The sequence below is a fragment of the Heptranchias perlo genome, chromosome 12, assembly GCF_035084215.1.
Source record: "Heptranchias perlo isolate sHepPer1 chromosome 12, sHepPer1.hap1, whole genome shotgun sequence".
NCBI classification, from domain to species: Eukaryota; Metazoa; Chordata; class Chondrichthyes; order Hexanchiformes; family Hexanchidae; genus Heptranchias; species Heptranchias perlo.
Window position 1 is genome coordinate 40,018,290 of NC_090336.1, and position 22,296 is coordinate 40,040,585.

General features: G+C 43.2%; 1 protein-coding gene across 1 annotated transcript in view; it reads left to right on the forward strand.

Annotated features, from left to right (window-relative positions):
• nat10 (N-acetyltransferase 10) overlaps positions 1–22,296 on the forward strand; it is a 130,434-nt gene that overhangs the window by 71,184 nt on the left and 36,954 nt on the right. Inside the window, exons 2-9 of the mRNA XM_067994028.1 lie at positions 6,361–6,498; positions 10,228–10,319; positions 12,793–12,964; positions 13,940–14,062; positions 16,665–16,726; positions 18,728–18,842; positions 20,549–20,656; positions 21,573–21,706. Coding sequence (XP_067850129.1) covers positions 6,391–6,498; positions 10,228–10,319; positions 12,793–12,964; positions 13,940–14,062; positions 16,665–16,726; positions 18,728–18,842; positions 20,549–20,656; positions 21,573–21,706 — 914 coding nt within the window. The 5' untranslated portion in view covers positions 6,361–6,390. The remainder of the gene's footprint in view (positions 1–6,360; positions 6,499–10,227; positions 10,320–12,792; positions 12,965–13,939; positions 14,063–16,664; positions 16,727–18,727; positions 18,843–20,548; positions 20,657–21,572; positions 21,707–22,296) is intronic.

Consider the following 22,296-nt stretch of genomic DNA (forward strand, 5'->3'; position numbering starts at 1 on the left):
GAGAGAGAGAGGAGTGTCCCTGGGATAGAGGGAGAGGAGATATGTAATATAGAGAGAGAGGTGAGTGTCCCTGGGATAGAGGGAGAGGAGATATATAATATAGAGAGAGAGGTGAGTGTCCCCGGGATAGAGGGAGAGGAGATATATAATATAGAGAGAGAGGTGAGTGTCCCCCCGGGATAGAGGGAGAGGAGATATATAATATAGAGAGAGAGAGAGAGGAGTGTCCCCGGGATAGAGAGAGAGGAGAAATATAATATAGAGAGAGAGGTGAGTGTCCCTTGGGATAGAGGGAGAGGAGATATATAATATAGAGAGAGAGGTGAGTGTCCCCCCGGGATGGAGGGAGAGGAGATATATAATATAGAGAGAGAGGTGAGTGTCCCCCCGGGATGGAGGGAGAGGAGATATATAATATAGAGAGAGAGGTGAGTGTCCCCGGATAGAGGGAGAGGAGATATATAATAAAAAGAGAGAGAGGTGAGTGTCCCCGGGATAGAGGGAGAGGAGATATATAATATCGAGAGAGGTGAGTGTCCCCCCAGGATGGAGGGAGAGGAGATATATAATATAGAGAGAGAGGTGAGTGTCCCCGGGATAGAGGGAGAGGAGATAAATAATATAGAGAGAGAGAGGTGAGTGTCCCCGGGATAGAGGGAGAGGAGATATATAATATAGAGAGAGAGGTGAGTGTCCCCGGGATAGAGGGAGAGGAGATATATAATATAGAGAGAGAAGTGAGTGTCCCCTGGGATAGTGGGAGAGGAGATATATAATATAGAGAGAGAGGGAAGTGTGTCCCCGGGATAGAGGGAGAGGAGATATATAATATAGAGAGAGAGGTGAGTGTCCCCCGGGATAGAGGGAGAGGAGATATATAATATAGGGAGAGAGGTGAGTGTCCCCGGGATAGTGGGAGAGGAGATATATAATATAAAGAGAGAGAGAGGAGTGTCCCGGGGATAGAGGGAGAGGAGATATATAATATAGGGAGAGAGGTGAGTGTCCCCGGGATAGAGGGAGAGGAGATATATAATATAAAGAGAGAGGTGAGTGTCCCCCGGGATAGAGGGAGAGGAGATATATAATATAGAGAGAGAGAGGAGTGTCCCCGGGATAGAGGGAGAGGAGATATATAATATAGAGAGAGAGAGAGGTGAGTGTCCCCCCGGGATGGAGGGAGAGGAGATATATAATATAGAGAGAGAGAGGAGTGTCCCTGGGATAGAGGGAGAGGAGATATATAATATAGAGAGAGAGGGGAGTGTCCCCTGGGATAGAGGGAGAGGAGATATATAATATAGAGAGAGAGAGGAGTGTCCCTGGGATAGAGGGAGAGGAGATATATAATATAGAGAGAGGTGAGTGTCCCCGGGATAGAGGGAGAGGAGATATATAATATAGAGAGAGAGAGGAGTGTCCCTGGGATAGAGGGAGAGTTGTTATATAATATAGAGAGAGAGAGGAGTGTCCCTGGGATAGAGGGAGAGGAGATATATAATATAGAGAGAGAGAGGTGAGTGTCCCCGGGATAGAGGGAGAGGAGATATGTAATATAGAGAGAGAGGTGAGTGTCCCTGGGATAGAAGGAGAGGAGATATATAATATAGAGAGAGAGGTGAGTGTCCCCGGGATAGAGGGAGAGGAGATATATAATATAGAGAGAGAGGTGAGTGTCCCCCCGGGATAGAGGGAGAGGAGATATATAATATTGAGAGAGAGGGGAGTGTCCCCCCGGGATAGAGGGAGAGGAGATCTATAATATAGAGAGAGGTGAGTGTCCCCGGGATAGAGGGAGAGGAGATATATAATATAGAGAGAGAGAGGAGTGTCCCCGGGATAGAGGGAGAGGAGATATATAATATGGAGAGAGAGGTGTGTGTCCCCGGGATAGAGGGAGAGGAGATATATAATATAGAGAGAGAGGTGAGTGTCCCCGGGATAGAGGGAGAGGAGATATATAATATAGAGAGAGAGGTGAGTGTCCCCGGGATAGAGGGAGAGGAGATATATTATATCGAGAGAGAGAGAGGTGAGTGTCCCCGGAATAGAGGGAGAGGAGATATATAATATAGAGAGAGAGGTGAGTGTCCCCCCAGGATGGAGGGAGAGGAGATATAAAATATCGAGAGAGAGAGAGGTGAGTGTCCCCGGGATAGAGGGAGAGGAGATATATAATAAAAAGAGAGAGAGGTGAGTGTCCCCGGGATAGAGGGAGAGGAGATATATAATATCGAGAGAGGTGAGTGTCCCCCCAGGATGGAGGGAGAGGAGATATAAAATATCGAGAGAGAGGTGAGTGTCCCTTGGGATAGAGGGAGAGGAGATATATAATATAGAGAGAGAGAGGAGTGTCCCTGGGATAGAGGGAGAGGAGATATGTAATATAGAGAGAGAGGTGAGTGTCCCCGGGATAGAGGGAGAGGAGATATATAATATAGAGAGAGAGAGGAGTGTCCCTGGGATAGAGGGAGAGGAGATATGTAATATAGAGAGAGAGGTGAGTGTCCCCGGGATAGAGGGAGAGGAGATATATAATATAGAGAGAGAGGTGAGTGTCCCCGGGATAGAGGGAGAGGAGATATATAATATAGAGAGAGAGGTGAGTGTCCCCCCGGGATAGAGGGAGAGGAGATATATAATAGAGAGAGAGAGAGAGAGGAGTGTCCCCGGGATAGAGAGAGAGGAGAAATATAATATAGAGAGAGAGGTGAGTGTCCCTTGGGATAGAGGGAGAGGAGATATATAATATAGAGAGAGAGAGGAGTGTCCCTGGGATAGAGGGAGAGGAGATATGTAATATAGAGAGAGAGGTGAGTGTCCCCCCGGGATGGAGGGAGAGGAGATATATAATATAGAGAGAGAGGTGAGTGTCCCCCCGGGATGGAGAGAGAGGAGATATATAATATAGAGAGAGAGGTGAGTGTCCCCGGGATAGAGGGAGAGGAGATATATAATAAAAAGAGAGAGAGGTGAGTGTCCCCGGGATAGAGGGAGAGGAGATATATAATATCGAGAGAGGTGAGTGTCCCCCCAGGATGGAGGGAGAGGAGATATAAAATATCGAGAGAGAGAAGTGAGTGTCCCCGGGATAGAGGGAGAGGAGATATATAATATAGAGAGAGAGAGGTGAGTGTCCCCGGGATAGAGGGAGAGGAGATATATAATAAAAAGAGAGAGAGGTGAGTGTCCCCGGGATAGAGGGTGAGGAGATATATAATATATAGAGAGAGGTGAGTGTCCCCGGGATAGAGGGAGAGGAGATATATAATATAGAGAGAGAGGTGAGTGTCCCCGGGATAGAGGGAGAGGAGATATATAATATAGAGAGAGAGAGGTGAGTGTCCCCGGGATAGAGGGAGAGGAGATATATAATATAGAGAGAGAGGTGAGTGTCCCCGGGATAGAGGGAGAGGAGATATATAATATAGAGAGAGAAGTGAGTGTCCCCTGGGATAGTGGGAGAGGAGATATATAATATAGAGAGAGAGGGAAGTGTGTCCCCGGGATAGAGGGAGAGGAGATATATAATATAGAGAGAGAGAGGTGAGTGTCCCCGGGATAGAGGGAGAGGAGATATATAATAAAAAGAGAGAGAGGTGAGTGTCCCCGGGATAGAGGGAGAGGAGATATATAATATATAGAGAGAGGTGAGTGTCCCCGGGATAGAGGGAGAGGAGATATATAATATAGAGAGAGAGGTGAGTGTCCCCGGGATAGAGGGAGAGGAGATGTATAATATAGAGAGAGAGAGGTGAGTGTCCCCGGGATAGAGGGAGAGGAGATATATAATATAGAGAGAGAGGTGAGTGTCCCCGGGATAGAGGGAGAGGAGATATATAATATAGAGAGAGAAGTGAGTGTCCCCTGGGATAGTGGGAGAGGAGATATATAATATAGAGAGAGAGGGAAGTGTGTCCCCGGGATAGAGGGAGAGGAGATATATAATATAGAGAGAGAGGTGAGTGTCCCCCGGGATAGAGGGAGAGGAGATATATAATATAGGGAGAGAGGTGAGTGTCCCCGGGATAGTGGGAGAGGAGATATATAATATAAAGAGAGAGAGAGGAGTGTCCCGGGGATAGAGGGAGAGGAGATATATAATATAGGGAGAGAGGTGAGTGTCCCCGGGATAGAGGGAGAGGAGATATATAATATAAAGAGAGAGGTGAGTGTCCCCCGGGATAGAGGGAGAGGAGATATAATATAGAGAGAGAGAGGAGTGTCCCCGGGATAGAGGGAGAGGAGATATATAATATAGAGAGAGAGAGAGGTGAGTGTCCCCCCGGGATGGAGGGAGAGGAGATATATAATATGGAGAGAGAGAGGTGAGTGTCCCCGGGATAGAGGGAGAGGAGATATATAATATAGAGAGAGAGGTGAGTGTCCCGGGGATAGAGGGAGAGGAGATATATAATATAGAGAGAGAGGTGAGTGTCCCCCCGGGATAGAGGGAGAGGAGATATATAATATCGGGAGAGAGTGGAGTGTCCCCGGGATAGAGGGAGAGCAGATATATAATATAGAGAGAGAGAGGAGTGTCCCCGGTCTCGAGGGAGAGGAGATATCTAATATGGAGAGAGAGGTGAGTGTCCCCTGGATGGAGGGAGGGGAGATATATAATATAGAGAGAGAGGTGAGTGTCCCTGGGAGAGAGGGAGAGCAGATATTTTATATGGAGAGGGAGAGGAGATATTTCATATGGAGAGAGAGTGGTGAGTGTCCCCGGGATAGAGGGAGAGGAGATATATCATTTTGAGGGAGAGGTGAGTGTCCCCGGGATGGAGGGAGTGGAGATATATAATATCGAGAGAGAGAGGTGAGTGTCCCCGGGATAGAGAGAGAGGAGATCTATAATTTCGAGAGAGAGAGTTGAGTGTCCCCGGGATGGAGGGAGAGGAGATATATAATATAGAGAGAGAGGTGAGTGTCCCCCTGGGAGAGAGGGAGAGCAGATATATAATATAAGGAGAGAGAGGTGAGTGTCCCCCCAGGATTGAGGGAGAGGAGATATTTAATATAAAGAGAGAGGTGAGTGTCCCCTGGATAGAGTGAGAGGAGATATGTAATATCGAGAGCGATAGGTGAGTGTCACCCCGGGATAGAGGGAGAGGAGATATATAATATAGAGAGAGAGGTGAGTGTCCCATGTATGGAGGGAGAGGAGATACATAATATCGAGAGAGAGATGAGTGTCCCAGGTATGGAGGGAGAGGAGATATATAATTTCGAGAGAGAGTGGTGAGTGTCCCTGGGATAGTGGGAGAGGAGATATATCATTTTGAGAGAGAGAGGTGAGTGTCCCCGGGATGGAGAGAGAGGTGAGTGTCCCCGGGATGGAGAGAGAGGTGAGTGTCCCCGGGATAGAGGGAGAGGAGATATATAATATTGAGAGAGAGGTGAGTGTCCCCCCGGGTTTGAGAGAGAGGAGATATATGAAATGGAGAGATAGGTGAGTGTCCCCGGGATAGAGGGAGAGATAGAGAAAGGTATGGAGAGAACGAGATGGAGAGAGAGGTGAGTGTTCCCCTCGGATATATTTTGAGAGAGAGGGAGAAAAAGAAAGAGAGAGATAGACCGGTGAGTGTCCCCCAAGGGAGGGATTGACCCGGGGGGGACGGCTGGGATAAATCCGGGGGCCTGTCGTCCCGGGGGGGGGCGGTGGGTGGGGAGGTGTCGTTGTCCCCGGGAGAGAGGGGCCCGGGGGGGGGGGTGTCGTTGTCCCCGCGAGAGGGGGGCACGGGGGGGGTGTCGTTGTCCCCGGGAGAGGTGGGCCCGCGGTGGGTGATGTCATTGTCCCCGGGAGATCGGGGCCCGGGTCGGGGTGGGGGGGTTGTCGTTGTCCCCGGGAGAGATGGGCCCGGGGGGGGATGTCGTTGTCCCCGGGAGAGGGGGGCCCAGGGGGTCCCCGAGGCCTCTTTCAACACTGTTTGTAGTTCCACCTACAAGCAGGAGAGAGTCTTGAGACATTCTGACGCTTGTTGCCGGGCGGCGGTCATCGCTTCCCCCCCCCCCACCCCTTCGTAACTTCTGTGATTCTCATGGGTGCTGATACCAATCGACTTGAGATCAGCTGACACCCTCGATACTGAGGATTGAACCTGGGTGCTGGTCGGCATGGTTCAGCTCCTCGGAGGCTAAACTTGTTGAATGATGGAAGACCCACGGAACAACTCTTGTGTCCTGGATTTGGGGATTGTGGCTTTTTTCCTGCATGCTGAAAAGCTGACGGAGGAAAATTAAATTTGTACCATTCATGGTATTATTGAGCCTGGAATATAGTAGGACATTACTGTTACTTTTTGATCTGTGTATTTACAAGTAACCCTTTCCAAAACATGCTCTTTAAAACCTTTTTAGGAAGAATCCATCTGTGCCTGAAGCCTCAAAATGTTCAGGAAGAAACTAGATAATCGTATCCGGGTTCTCATTGAAAATGGTGTGATGCAGCGCCAAAGGACACTGTTTGTCATTGTAGGAGATCATGGTAGAGATCAGGTATGAAGTTAAAATGGAACTATGTTCGCATCATAGTTTTGATATAGAATGAATGTACTTTATTAAGAGGCTGAATTATTGGGTTAGAACATGATCCATACAAAAGGAATTCTGAAAAAATGAGCAGAAGTCAAGGTGAAAAAGTCACTGGGTCCTGATGACATGCATCATAAGCTGTTGATAGAAGTCAGAAAGAGCTAGCAAAGGCTCTGGTCACAAATCTTCAATCTTCCTTAATTTTGCAAATACTGTGGAACTGGGGATCAGCCAGATATTCACCCTTATTCAAGAAGGGAGAGAAGGATAAAGTGGGTAACTATAGACCAGTTTAAAAAAAGAAAACTTGCATTTATTTTGCACCTTTCATGACCTCAGAACATCCCAAAGCACTTCCCAGCCACTGAATTACTTTTGAATTGTAGTTACTGTTTTAATATAGGAGAACATGGCAGCCGATTTATGCACAGCAAGATCCCATGAACAGCAATAAGATAAACGACCGGACTCTGGTTTCTCACGAGGGGCATGTTTTTTTTTAAATGCCAGAAGAGAAAAGATAAGTTATGAGGAAATGTAGCAACAGGTATAGAAAGTTGGTTGAAGGACAGGAAACAGAATTGGGGTAAATGGAGAAGGTTAGGAAATAGTGTATGTCAGAGGTCAGTGCTGGGTCCACTTTTGTTTTTGTTATATATTTGGACTTGAGTATACGGAACACAATCTTTAAATTTGCTGACACAAAAGTAGGAGGTTTGGCTAATAGTGAGTAAGATTGTAAAAGACTTTAGGTAGGGAGATATTGACATACAGATGCCAGATGCTGCAGGTATGGTAAGGTTATGGTAGTAGACTAGAAACCCAGAAGTATAACCTTTGCTTTTCAATTCTAATCCTCTAGAAATGAACCTTAGTGCTTTGTTTGTATTTTATATTGGCTTGTTAACATGTGTTGCTACTTTTAATGATTTGTGAAGTACAAATAAAATAAAATGTATAGATAAAATAATTTTTCACTGTTGTCATCAGAGTATTACTGTATCTCAATGTATTTGTAATCCTAAGGCGAACGCACTAGAGCATTTTTTTGCATAAATATAGAATAATGGGAATGAAGATATGTTCTGTAGTCTCTTACTCAGTATTTAACAGCTGCTGAAATCATTTGCAACACACATGTAAAGGAATCATGGATTTTTATAAGGTCCCAATGATGTGCAGTAGTCAGCTGATTGAACTGCATTCCTTCACTTGTGTTAACAGTATTGCTGATATTTTACTAACAATTTGCCAAATGAAGATATGTTTCAAATGCACAGGAGGCAGAGCAGCACGCCCCCTCTATCCTCACTGGGGCTGAAATTTTACATATGGCCACGCTGAGCAGATTTCATTCCTAGAGTTTCCCGGTTTCTGATTGATAGTTTTATTTAATAGTGTGGGATATCTTTTTCATCCTTGTCGTGCAGATTTGAAAGTGAAGGGAGAGGTGTAACATCAGCCATGATTCTTTAGTGTATTTCTACTTCAGCTAGTGACTAACAAGTCAGGGTTAGTTGAGTGGCCCATGAGCATCAAGTCTCAAGTAAAACCTCTACCGCAGATACCTGATCCAAACTAAGAGTGTTACTTCTGCAATCTACTAGAGCTTTGAGATGTTTATTATTTTGAAATGGGGATGTTAGTTAAGGATTGTAATGTAACAAATTTTGCAATTTGTTTTACTTCTGTTTAATTTTACTTGAACTTGATTTGCAACTTGTTGCCTGCAAGTCACTATTCCACCGTCTGTGAGATCAAGAGCATATGGTGGTAACCAGTTGGTAAAAGAGCTGTAAAATAAAGCCACGTAACTATTTGTATCTGGCCTCGTCCAACTAAAGTGTTATCACTCCACCTACCAATAGATCAAACAAGCACACATGAGGGTGCGGGAAAGACACAATATCCAGTTCAGACCACAAGGGGTACTATTGTTATATCCTCGGGTTACACTATCATACGATTAGATATTGGGCAGTACAGGCGCACACCTGAACGTAAGATACAGCGACCATTTACAAGAGTGGCCAGTGACATTGTACCCAATGCAAAAGCTTGCTTCCAAAGGAAAACCCATGTTCCACGTGACCTGAAATGTGACATCTTGCACCTAGTAGTCTCTGATAGCAAGTAACGTGGAAAAATGGTTAAAAATCCCAAAATGTGACCGGTATATTGAGCATCAAAATGGTCCAAACCAAAGTCATAAAGGACATGCTCTGTGACTGCGACCATGGTGTATTATACCTATTTGACCTCTCTGCAGCCTTTGACATAGTCGACCATAACGTCCTAAGAACATAGGAACAGGAGTAGGCCATTCAGCCCCTCTAGCCTGCCCTGCCATTCAATAAGATCATGGCTGATCTGTATCTTAATTCCATCTACCCGCCTTGGTTTCGTAACCCTCAATACCCTCGCCTAACAAAAATCTATCAATCTCTGATATTGGTCCTCCTCCGATATCTCTGTTGACCAGCTCAGTGGAACTATTCTCAACTGGTTCCACTCTTGCCTGTACGATTGTAGTCAGAATATCTGCAGCAGGCTTCTCTTCCCGCTGCCAGTTACCTCAGAAGTTCCCCAAGGATCTATCCTTGGCCTCTTTCTCTTCCTCGTCTACATGCTGCCCCTTAGTGACATCATCTGCAGACATGGGGTCAACTTTTACATGAATGCCAACGACAGCCAGCTCTACCTCTCCTCCACGTTTTGCAACACCTCCTCTCCTCTGTAGTGTCTGACTGCTTGTCTGACATCTGGTCTTCCTCCAGCTAAACATTAGCCAAGACTGAAGCCATTGTCTTTCCCCCTCTTCACAAGCTCCATATCCTTACCACTGATTCCATCCCTCTACCTATCTCTTTAACTTTCTCCAGCCTTACGATCCCCCCTGAACACTCTGTTCCTCTGACTGGCCTCTTGTGCGTCAGTTCCTCTCTCCGCCGCACCATTGGCAGCCTTTGGCCACCTTCGATCCAAGTCCTGGAATTCCCTCCCTAATCCCTTCTGCCTCTCCACCTCCCTCTCCTCCTTTAAGGTCTTCCTTTAAATTCACGTTTTTGATCAAGCTTTTGGTCCTGGTTCCTAATGTCCTCTTATGGCTCACCATTCAGTTTACCCTTATGCCACCGTGAAGTATCTTGGGTCATTTTTACTGTGTTAAAGGTGCTATATAAATGCAAGTTGTTGTATGGCACATTGGTGCACAATAAACCTGTTAAATGTCACAACAAGTGGGTGCAGCATGAGAAACTACAACAAGGAACATTTCAGATTGTTGGTGCATTACTTCATTCTGGTCAAGGTGGAACTTGAAAATAAAATAAATGTAAGTGTTCATTTTCTGCCTGTACTTGTGTATAGCTGGCGCCGAAATGGTGTTTAAGAGCTGTCTGGGACAACTTGCGCGGTGGTTTTTCATCTCTATCCTATTGTGAAATAATCTGGTTTCACCTGAGCACGTTTCCTTTGTTTCCCATTGGAGGTCAAATGTTTGCAGTGGGGATTAGTTGCAGCATAATCCTATATTCTACTTCGGAGCAAAGTCCATTGTTACACCAATGGGCCATGCCAACTGACTTTCTATGTTCTTGTTAATGAAAATGCTCTACTAATAATTGCATTACTAAGGGCATGAACAATACGGCAGATAGCTCACAGTAATGTTTTCGTCTGTTTTCACTGCAGGTGGTTATACTTCATCATATGCTGTCTAAAGCTACAGTGAAGGCCAGGCCATCTGTGTTGTGGTGTTACAAGAAGGAGCTTGGCTTCAGCAGGTAATACATCGATGTGCTAAATACTGATTCCGATGTAGAATTTTATTGAATTATTTTGTATGGCTTAAATCTATTCTCTAACTGTGTAATGTATTAAAAATCTTGCAGCTGTAAACACTTCCTATACCCATTATAATTACTATGTCTGCATTTATAATCAAAACTGCTTATGTTTGTTCAACTGTTATTACCCACCCACCAGCATGGCATTGTAGTGGCTCTGTTTTGTCTTCCAGCTCCTCGGTCTGTACTATGGAGAAACTCCTATGCTCCAACCAACTCTATTCTCTGCTTCCCAAATTGCCATATGTTTTGTGATTTAACTAAAAATAATATAAAATCAAAGTGTTAATGTCAAAATAAGGACAGGATGTATAGCTTTAAAATCGGCACTGAAGTATGTCTACGAGCCCGGGTCCAGTTATCCCCCACTCTAACGGTGCTTCACCAGGAGAATACACATACTCATTTCTCGATTCTCTACGTGCAATACCACAGGGGATTGCCTTGTATGTTACAAATTGGCACTTACTGAAGTGTAAAAACGTGATAATTTGATGTGATACTTTTAATCAAAAGTGTCTTTCACGCTTTGAAGTATAACAATCAGAACTGAGGAAGTAGATAACATGGAAAACTTGTCACCAGTTAGCAGAATGTTACAATACTTAATGTGCTATCTTCCAGTAAAAGAAAAGTTGAACCAATCAAATCACTGAAAATACTTCTTAATAAAATACTAATTTGCCCACCTTTTTTCTGTTAATGACTGGATCAAAAGATTAGTAACATAAATATATTTTTAAAAAATATATATTTTGCAATAACGTGATTAAACTTACCTATAAAATTATATTTTGTGTCTTTGAGTACCTTCTTAACACTTGAGACCTCAAATGCTTGAAAGCCAGGGCTTGTAGCTGATGTTTTTCCTAGAACTATCGCTTTGTCAGTTGAAGGGAGTTACCAAGTACACCTGGGTCTGCAATTCCCAAGATGCTGCAGTCTCAGTACGTGGTCTGGCGATTGTCCCAGCATGCATTAATATGTTTTTCTTAGTGCAAATGAAAGCTTGCCTGTTCTCTTACTGTAATAGGACTTTTTAGTTTAATCTGAAGGATTTGAAAACCAGGGAAATAGTCAAGTTTGCTGATGATACAAAGCTAGGTGGGAAAGCAAGCTGTGAGGAGGATACAGAGTCTGCAAAGGGATATAACAGGTTAAGTGAGTGGGCAAGAAGGTGGCAGATGGAGTATAATGTGGGGAAATGTGAGGATGTTCTCTTTTTGATTGGAAGAATGGAAAAACAGAATATTAAGTGGTGAGAAACTATTAAATGTTGGTGTTTACAGAGATTTGGATGTCCTTGTCCATGAAACGCAGAAAGTTGCATGCAGGTACAGCAAGCAATTAGGAAGGCAAATGGTATGTTGGCCTTTATTGCAAGATGGTTGGAGTACAAGAGTAAGGAAGCCTTGCTACAATTGTACAGGGCTTTGCTAAGACCACACATAGAGTACTGTGTGCAATTTTGGTCTCCTTACCTAAGGAAGGATGTACTTGCCTTGGAGACGGTGTGACGAGGGTTCACTGGATTGATTCCTGGAATGAGAGGGTTGTCCTATGAGGAGAGATTGAGTAGAATGGGCCTGTATTCTCTGGAGTTTGAAACATATAAAATTCTTGGAGGGCTTGACAGGGTAGATGCTGAGAGGCTGTATCCCCTGGCTGGCAAGTCTAGATCTAGGGGACATAGTCTCAGGATAAGGTGTGGGCGACTTAGGACTGAGATGAGGAGGAATTTCTTCAATCAGAGTGATGTGAATCTTTGAAATTCTCTACCCCAAAGGTCTATGGATACTCAGTCGTTGAGTATATTCAAGACTGAGATTGATGGGTTTTTGGACTCTGAGGGAATCAACGGATATGGGGATTGGGCAGGAAAGTGGAGTTGAGGTCGAAGATCAGCCGTGATCTTAATGAATGGCGGAGCAGGCTCAAGGGGATCCATGGCTTCCTCCTGCTCCTATTTCTTATGTTCTTAAGAAGGATCTGCTACTATTTTTTAAAAAAAAAAGAATCTTAGATTGAGGATTTTTCCCATTACTATAATGTTTCTTTTAACCTAGTGGCTACCGAGTTCAAATCTTGGTGTCCACATTAGCAAATAAGAGGAGAAAGTAGCCTTGTATGGTGGCAACGGCCCAATTCCCTATAATGCATAACCCCGGCCACTGAAGTCAAAACAAAGTGGAGCTTGGAATCTTTTGGAATGCATAGGATAAATAGGTACAGCAAGATTCATACCTGTATATGTGGAGAAGAAATGCTAAAATGAATGAATTTCCAGGCTGACTAGGCTTGTATTTACAAGTCTTGCCTGCATTTTACAGGTAATTGTTACTGAGTGTGACACAGCCATTACAGTTAATGCTGCTGTTGTATAAATGCTACTTATTTGGTTCTCCTCCAGTCACAGGAAGAAGCGAATGAGACAGTTACAGAAGAAGATAAAAAGCGGTACACTTGACCTCAAGCAGGATGATCCCTTTGAACTTTTTGTAGCTGCAACCAACATTCGATACTGCTATTATAATGAGACTCATAAAATTCTGGGTAACACGTACGGGATGTGTGTTCTGCAGGTGTGTATACTATTTGTATTCATTTTTGTGTGCATGAAAAAGGACAAGATTATTGTGGCTAGCAGTGAGATTATAGCCATTTATAATTAATATTTTGAGGATGGCTGAGCCATACAGACCAGAAAGATCCCAAGCTTGATCTTTGGTCTGTACTGAGTTAGCTAGAACAATAGTATGGTTAGCACTCCTGAATTAGAGAGTAAAATTGTTCAATATTCAGTGACACCTGCTCGAAGCAAGGTGTGTGTGTGTGTCTGTATATGCATTTCAGTTGAGGGCAGGATCAGGTTTGCTATGCCTTCCCTCACCCATGAAGAATACTGCTGATCTCGCACATGAATAATGAACACTTGAGTGAGGCATAGGAGGTCTTCCAGTACCTGTGAAATTGTACCGCAGGAAGGAGTCACCGCCTAGAGGGGGGGAGGTTAAAGGTCAAATTTACCTGACGTTTTATTCTAGAGTGAGCCTGCAGAGATTTGGGTCCTAAGTGGAATGCATAGTGTAGAGCCTGCAGAAGCTCCTTTTGGCTGTGGTCTATACTAGTACGATACAGCATGTCAAACATTGGAGCTAACATTAGAGTCTGATTTCAGTTGGCACTGGCTTGTTGCCTGGTAGTAGGTTTGTGGTACTGCAGTATGCCATTATACTCTTGGATTTACCTAATGACTGAATATTGAGTAGCAATGTAGCCTTCACCTCAAACTTTGCAGTAGCATCCTTTGCTGCATCAAATAGCCTTTGACTCCTCTCTGGTGGCCTCTTAGAATCACATTAGTTTGAATTCTTGGGTTACACACAGTAGTGTTCAGTGGACATTCTGCCCAGGAATGTTGGGGATCTGTAATATATTAGCAACAATGAATATGGCAGTTTTAAAAGGAAAATTTATTTATAAACTATTATTGCCACCTTCACTGGTAAGATGTGAAAGGGAATGTTTGAACATTCTGTTGTCGTCTTATCTCCCAGGACTTTGAAGCCCTGACTCCAAACCTTTTGGCCAGGACGGTTGAGACAGTGGAAGGAGGTGGACTTGTTGTGATTCTGCTGAGAACTGTCAACTCCTTGAAACAACTTTATACAATGACAATGGTATGTGTTGTGTTTGGTAGACTGCTGTAATTCTGCCAGTACCCAACAGTTCTTTTCACTGGAAAGTTGGTATGCTAGCTTGTACTGATGTCATGTCTCCCTATGGCATCCATGTGGTAATTGGCTGATATCTGTCTTATGCTACTGATATTGTAATTGGTGATGGTGATATTGATCATTTTAGTATTTGTTTTGCTTTACATGTTTGATTTCCTATCATATAGCAGAGTGTATCATAATTTCTTAAGCTGTTTATTTGTTTAGCTCCCTGATGTACTACTAGGTCATGTAGATCCAAAAGTTGCAGGTTTGATTCGTAGCATGTCCTGCGCTAGTTAGACTCTGGTAAGGCTGTACTTGTGGCCCTACAATTGGCCTTGGTGTCTCTGAGCTAGGTAGGGGAAAAATAAGCCAGCATTCCTGTTTCTGATTACCGTCCCGTGACCCTTGCTGGAAAGTACAAGTGTGCGGATGTGGAGTGAGGGCCAGATCAGGTTTGACTGTGAACAATAGCTTGCCAACACTTACTCTGTGGGTTCACTCATAAATAATAACAATTTGATGAGGTATCAGAAGGCTGCTGACAGATGTGCGACTGTACCCCAGCAAGAGCTAGCAGCTTTAGGAAAGGAGAAGAGAACTTTGAAAAAGTATTGGATAAATAATGGTGTTTGTGTAAATGTTTTCATTAATTCAAGCGCAATTAGTTTTATTTTTACAAAAGATGGGCATTATAATCATTATGTTGTTTGAGACATTCAGTGCTGATTGGACTTAACTGGACAAATTTAGAATCTTTAAAAGGGAAGCTCAGTTTAGGGGTGAATATTTTACATTGGTAGTTACTTCCCGCATGTAAAAAAGTTTTGAAAAATTTTCTTTTGTTCTTGCTAGTTTTATGCTCTTCCCTCCTCTCTCTGCTGGCGCATGTTTCACTACATGCCAGACAGCTTCGGATACCTTGCCAAAATGGCTTTTATTAATATATGAACTTTGACTGTGAATGTCCTGGGCTAGTTAACTGAAGGGAGCATTACAGCTGAGCCCAATCCTGTCTTTTCCCCCAACAACGCTTTCACCTCTACCAGATGGTCAGGAGGGGAACTCTGGCTGATATTTTCTCTTTCTTTCCAGGATCATTGAAGCTAATTTTTGTATTACCATTACTTTTGCCAAGGCTGAGAGCGGCTAACTCGGCTTGAACTGCAAAAACCATCCTTGGAACAAAGTTGCCCACTTTGATGGGGATGGTTTAAATTTTGTCTAATTTCCCTTACTTCACAAACCTTCCCTTTTTGACCTTACCAGGCCGTCACTTGAATGACATCAGCAAACAGTTCCAGTTGCGACAGTGCAAATTAACGTCCTTTTTAGTTCTAGATGTCATTTGGGAAGTGTGTGAGCCTAAATTTCAAAACTGGCTGAGGAGCTATTTGTTGATGAGGGTCATTCTTGAGATCAGCTGGCTGGCTTCCTGTGGAGTGTGGAGACCAAAAATTGCAGGCCTCCATGAGAGAAGGGTAATTACATTACTGTAAGTGGAAAAACAAACCAAACAAGGATTCAACTTATTTGGTGTTAGTACATTACATTGGAAATCCTAAGGTAACTAAGGATACCATTGAGCTGACATTACAGTATTGTATAACCATTGATCTAAATTGACAGTATTATGTAATCTAGTACATTACTGTATATCAATTTTCAATTCTGCAAAAATCCTAGTTGTAAAATGCACAGTTGGGAAAAAGAAGAAAGAAAGAACTTGCATTTCACGACTTCAGGACGTCCCAAAGCTCTTTACAGCCAATGAAGTACTGTTATAATGTAGGGAAGTAAGGACATTAAGGGATAGGGAGAAAATCCACATGGGAATTGGAATTCAAAAGCTAGAGCTACCGTGGCTAATAAAAATTTTGGAGCAGGCTCGTTGGGTCCAAAGGTCTACTTCTATTCTCGTGTACAAATAACTCTGCTAAATAGCTAGAATCTTGTACCTTTACACAAGCAAGGTATTTTAATGACACTGCGTGCTATGGAACATGGAGGTATTTATGTTATAGCACCAATGTATGACATGTAAAATGCTTTAGATTGTTTGCAAACAACATGAGTGAATTTCCTCACCAGACATGGAGTTCCTTTTGAAAATAGTCATTCTGGATGCTGTCTAGCTTCATGATGCATTTGTATACGCTCAAGTCCTCCCTGTAAGTTAGATCTTAATTATCAAATGTGCTGAGTATTGATTTGGTCTTTTTATTTCCTTTAGTTTGAAAGTAAACTTGGTTGGAATCAACCCTGCATGCAGTCTTGAATCTGTAGCAACTCTACTCTTGAGTGCTTCTTCATCTTGATAGACTTTTAAAAGGCTATATTTGATTTTAACCACAAGGGACCTCTTTTCTTTAAATTATTGGTTCCTTCGAACAATGTGTTTCAGAAAGTTTTTTTAAACTTAAGTGGGATAGGAGACTACACTAAAATCTGCTGCCTCCCTAAAAGTATAACCGTCTGAATTTATTCCAGTTTTTTATTAATAATTTGTTTTGTCTTGATTTTGATTTGTTCTTCCCTCTTCCTTCTCCCTCCCCTACCCAAGGATGTCCATACACGTTTCAGAACGGAATCACATCAGGATGTGATTGGGAGATTCAATGAAAGGTAGACATTTTTGATAAGATCCTATTAAACAATATTTATGTTGTGTTGAAATGACTCGTGCACCAAGTATACGCAGCATTACAAGGGTAGACATTATGCAGCAATAGGAAAAAAGTTACCGGGGATGGTGGAGAGGGGAAATACCAAAAGCACAATTGAAGAGATGTTTTTTTCTTTTTTTAAGAAGGCTTTTGAAGGCCGTGAGAGAGGTAGCAAGGCAAAGTGGATTGGGAGTAAATTCTAGAAAGAGCAGGGTCACGGTAACTGAAAAATCAGCCTCTGGTGTTTGAGCAGAAAGAGAGGAACTGAAGTTAGAGGAACAGGGATGTGAGATGGAATGCATGGCTGGAGAAGATTACTTGGGTAGGGTGGAAAAAGACTATAAAGGTATTTGAAAATGCAAACAAAAATCTTGAAATTGATTTTTTTTGCTGGGGCACAAAGAGCCAATGGAGCTTGACAAGGACAAGTGTGTTGGAACTTGGATCAGGAAAGGACTTGAGTCATATAGTTTTGAATTAGTCGAATTTCGGGGGCACAATGTCAGCATCAAGTACTCCCATGTCAGATTGGCGCAATTCAGTGCAGCGTAAAGCTCTCCCTATTGTGCCATTGATACTACAATGTACTCAGCCTTCGAATAGCAACCCCAACTGTACCAGTATAACACGTTTTTCCGTTTCCCACACCAGCTGTTCTGTGATATGAGTGCCAATTAATGATTTAGGCCTATGCCATCTTGGAACTGCACAAACTCATTTAACATAGCACTCTTATTGCCAACAGAAAGAGGAGATCTTCTTCCCATCAATTTGAACTACATTTGAACACACACCTCAGATAAAAGATATACAAACCACTCTAGTGCTTCTATAGTTAGATGTATTTGTAGACCAATTGCAAGTTGTCTTAGCAGAGCCCACATTGGAAGGCATGAGATGGCCTAATTCTGTAAAAAGACTCAATTATAATACCTGTAGCAAATCCTATTAGTGGATCTTATCATCATCAGCAACAACAATAACTTCCATTTCATATAGTGCCTTTAATATAGGAAGAGGGCCCAAGGCTCTTTACAGAGGCTTAGTGAGACAAAAATGAATGCAGAGCCAAAGGAGGAGATTTTAGGAAGCTTGGTCAAAGAGGTGGGCTTTAAAGGAGCAGTGGGAGTTGGAGAACCAGGGGTTTAGGGTGAGAATTCCAGAGCTTAGCTGGCTGAAGGTATGGCTGCTAGTAGTGGGGTGAAGGAGGTGGGGGGGAATGCACTAGAGGCCAGAGTTGAAGATAGGAGAGTTTGGGGAGGGGTTGTAGGACTGGAGGAAGTTACAGAGATAAGGAGGGGTGAGACCATGAAGGGATTTAACCATGAGAATTTTATATTTGTGGCTTTGGAGAACTAGTAGTCAATATAGGTCAGCAAGGACAGGAGTGATGGGTGAGTGGTTCAGCATACGGGCAGCAGAGTTTTGGATGAGTTGTAGTTTACAGGGTGGAGGGTAGGAGGCTAGCCAGGAGAGCATTGGAATAGTCGAATTGAAGGTGACAACGGCATAGATGAAGGTTTCAGCAGCAGATGGGTTGAGGCAGTTGTGGACATGGGTAATGTTACGGAGGAGGGAGTAAGTGGTCTTTATGATGGAGAGAATATGGGGTTTGATGTTCAGCTTTGGGTCGATAAGATGCCGATGTTGTGAATAGCCTGGTTAAGCCAGAGACAGTGGTCAGGTAGGGGGATGGAATCGATGGTGAGGGTACGTAGTTTGTTGGGTGGAAATGATGGCTTTGATATTCCCAATGTTTAACTTCCATTTCGCATCCAAATGGTTGAAATCTGGTAAATGTGAAAGATGTGCAATTTATACAGGTGGGGAGAAGAGGAGGGAGGTAAGTTTTTCATATTGACAGCACTGTTCCCTCATTTACTGGTTTCTTAATCTAAATGTTGAGAACTGGTTTATTATTAGCAGTCAATTTTCTTTGTTACTTATTCCATTTTACTAGATTCATACTTTCTCTGGCATCCTGTAAGAATTGTATTGTGATAAATGATCAGCTGGACATCCTGCCGCTTTCTAGCCACATTCTCAACATCAAACCTGTCCCACCTAAATCCACGGTAAGTCTTGGAGATCATAAAAGTTAGGTTTTCATAGAATCATAGAAAAGTCACAGCACAGAATGTGGCCATTCAGCCCATCGAATCCGCGCCGGCTCTATGCAAGAGCAATCCAGCTAGTTCCGCTCTCCCGCCCTACCCCTGTAGCTCTGCAAATTTTTTCCTTTCAAGTACTTATCCAGTCCCCTTTTGCAGGCCATGATTGAGTCTGCTTCCACCACCCCCTCGGGCAGTGCATTCCAGATCCTAACCACTCGCTGTGTAAAAAAATGTTTCCTCATGTCGCCTTCGGTTCTTTTGCCAATCACCTTAAATCTATGTTCTCTGGTTCTTGACCTTCCACCAATGGGAACAGTTTCTCTCTATCTACTCTGTCTAGACCCTTCATGATTTTGAATACCTCTATCAAATCTCCTCACAATCGTCTCTATTCCAAGGAGAACAACCCCAGTTTCTCCAGTCTGTCCACGTAACTAAAGCTCCTCATCCCTGGAATCATTCTAGTAAATCTCTTCTGCACCCTCTCTAAGGCCTTCACATCTTTCCTAAGGTGCAGTTCCCAGAACCGGACACAATATTCCAGTTGTGGCCGAACCAGTGTTTTATAAAGGTTTGTCGTGACTTCCATACTCTTGTACTCGATGCCTCTATTTATAAAGCCCAGGATCCCGAATGTTTTTTTAACTGCTTTCTCAACCTGCCCTGCCACCTTCAATGATTTGTGCACATATACCTCCAGATCTCTCTGTTCCTGTACCCCTTTTAGAATTGTGCCCTCTAGTTTATGTTGCCTCTCCTCGTTCTTCCCACCGAAATGTATCACTTCGCATTTTTCTGTGTTAAATTTCGTCTGCCACGTGTCCGCCCATGCCACCAGCCTGTCTATATCCTCTTGAAGTCTATCACTATCCTCCTCACTGTTTACTACCCTTCCAAGTTTTGTCATCTGCAAATTTTGAAATTGTGCCCTGTACACCCAAGTCCAAGTCATTGATATATATCAAGAAAAGCAGTGGTTTTGACTGGTTTTGTTAACTATAGTGCTTAAATATCCTTAAATGAGCGGCAATGGCTTGTGATGGGATGGCTTAGGTTTCTAGGATTACAGTGGACATGACATCACATCTGAGGGGGAAGGGTGTTAATAACTTTTTATATATAATGTGAAACCTTATTTTTTCTCCCCTCCATAGTATACTGCTAGATCTGAGTAACCGCTAATACTGCGAGACACCACCACCCCCCCGCATTGCTCCCTCCCCCCACTCCCAGATCCTGGGACCCCCTTTTAATGCTCTCAAACCTCCAGACCGCACTTTTTGTTCTCCCTGATCCCAGAACTGTCCCAGTGCCCTAAAATCCTGGGATTGCTTTCCCTGTGATCCCAAATCCTGTCTTGTTATTCCTGGAACCTCGATCTCTAGCATTCTAAAACCCTAAGATCCCATCCCACTATTGTTGGACCCAGCACCTCCTTCCCAGTGCTTTCAGGTCTCGGAGCTTTTCCAATGCTGGTAAATCAATTTCCCTGGTAATATTACTTAGCATTCAACCCCTGTTCTTATAAAACCTCTGATTCCATAGGAAGAAGCAGTGCAGGGAAATTTGTTTAGCAATTGAGTTCATCAATTGATTATGTGCAGAATTTTAACTAAACTGTACATCAGTAATAATATACCTGTCAATGTATTTACATCATTTTTAAGGAGGAAAGCCTAACGCCTCGAGAGGTTGAATTGAAGGAGCTTAAAGAATCTCTACATGATACTCAACCAGTGGGAGTACTTATTGATGGCTGCAAAACACTCGATCAGGTAAGAAAGGGGACCCTGTTACTATTGAAGTGCAGTGTATTTCTGTTAAATAGAAACTGATTCTCATTTTTGTTTTATACATTTTTGAGGAATACTTTTTTTTGTAGACCTGATTTTATATGTAGTGGTGATTTGGACTGCGATATTTAGACTGGGTAGATTCTGATGAGTCTCTTCCCTGTTGTGTTTTTGTGCTCCTTGTGAAACAGAGTGATGGATAACCATTTTAATGTTGAAAATTTGGGAACTTTCATCCTATAGGTTTAATTGAAAACTACCATTGTTATGATAAACACAACAGAGCAGGTTCGTACAGAAGTGACACAAAATTTTGGTTTGAAAATGCTTTAATGCACCGTGGCATGGAGCTTATAGAATAATGCAGCAGATTTTTTACCGGTTGACTGATGTAAATTTGTGCTGCTTTCTTGTGTAAATAGATTAATCCTTTTTTAACTATTGCAATTATTACGGATTTATATAAAACTTTATTTCTCTATTACAGCATTGTCCGCTCCTTGTTGGACAGTGTTTGTTTGTGGAAAGCATACTGTGAATGGTGTACATCTAAGAAATGATGCACCTGCTCTGTAGTAACTTTAAAAATGTAATTTTATTCCTGTTCTTGCAGCCATCCATCCTGTGTTAGCCAAATGGATGTGACAAACTGCAACAAACTGTCCATGCTTGGCCATCTGTGCTGCTTTATTTGACACTTCCAGTACGGCTGTTTTTCTACCTTGTCCATTTGCCTTGTACTACTTCAAGTATTTTTAAATAGACATCACTACTGGAAACACCTAAGTATAACCAGTTTGCAGACAGCTATGGGGACTCTTAATGGGGCACCAGTCTTTGCACTGCTTTATTAACTTTTGTTTGCAAGTGAACCAATGCAGTGGTTTGTCTTTATCAGGCTAAAGCAGTACTGAAGTTCGTTGAAGCTATTTCCGAGAAGACGCTCAGAAGCACTGTTGCTTTAACTGCTGCCAGAGGCCGTGGTAAATCTGCTGCATTGGGACTGGCTATTGCAGGAGCAGTGGCATTTGGGTAAGTGTTTGATCTGCTACTTCATTTTTCTGTGTTATGACGTCCTATAATTTTAAATCTCTAATTGAAAAAAAATATGGGGGTGGGAAGAGAAACTGTGACTTTTGAAATTTCAGCTGCTTGAATGCATATCGATATATTAAAACACCTTACAACTATGCACTTCCGGTCAACCATTTCAATTATAAATTCCTATGGAAACCAAGCCCAGTCGACCCTGCAAAGTCCTCCTCACTAACATCTGGGGACTTGTGCCAAAATTGGGAGAGCTGTCCCACAGACTAGTCAAGCAACAGCCTGACACAGCTGTACTCACAGAATCATACCTTTCAGCCAACGTCCCAGACTCTTCCATCACCATCCCTGGGTATGTCCTGTCTCACCGGCCAGACAAACCCACCAGAGGTGGCGGTACAGTGATATACAGTCAGGAGGGAGTGGCCCTGGGAGTCCTCAAAATTGACTCCGGACCCCATGAAATCTCATGGCATCAGGACAAACATGGGCAAGGCAACCTCCTTCTGATTACCACCTACCGCCCTCCCTCAGCTGATGAATCAGCCCTCCTCCATGTTGAGCACCACTTGGAG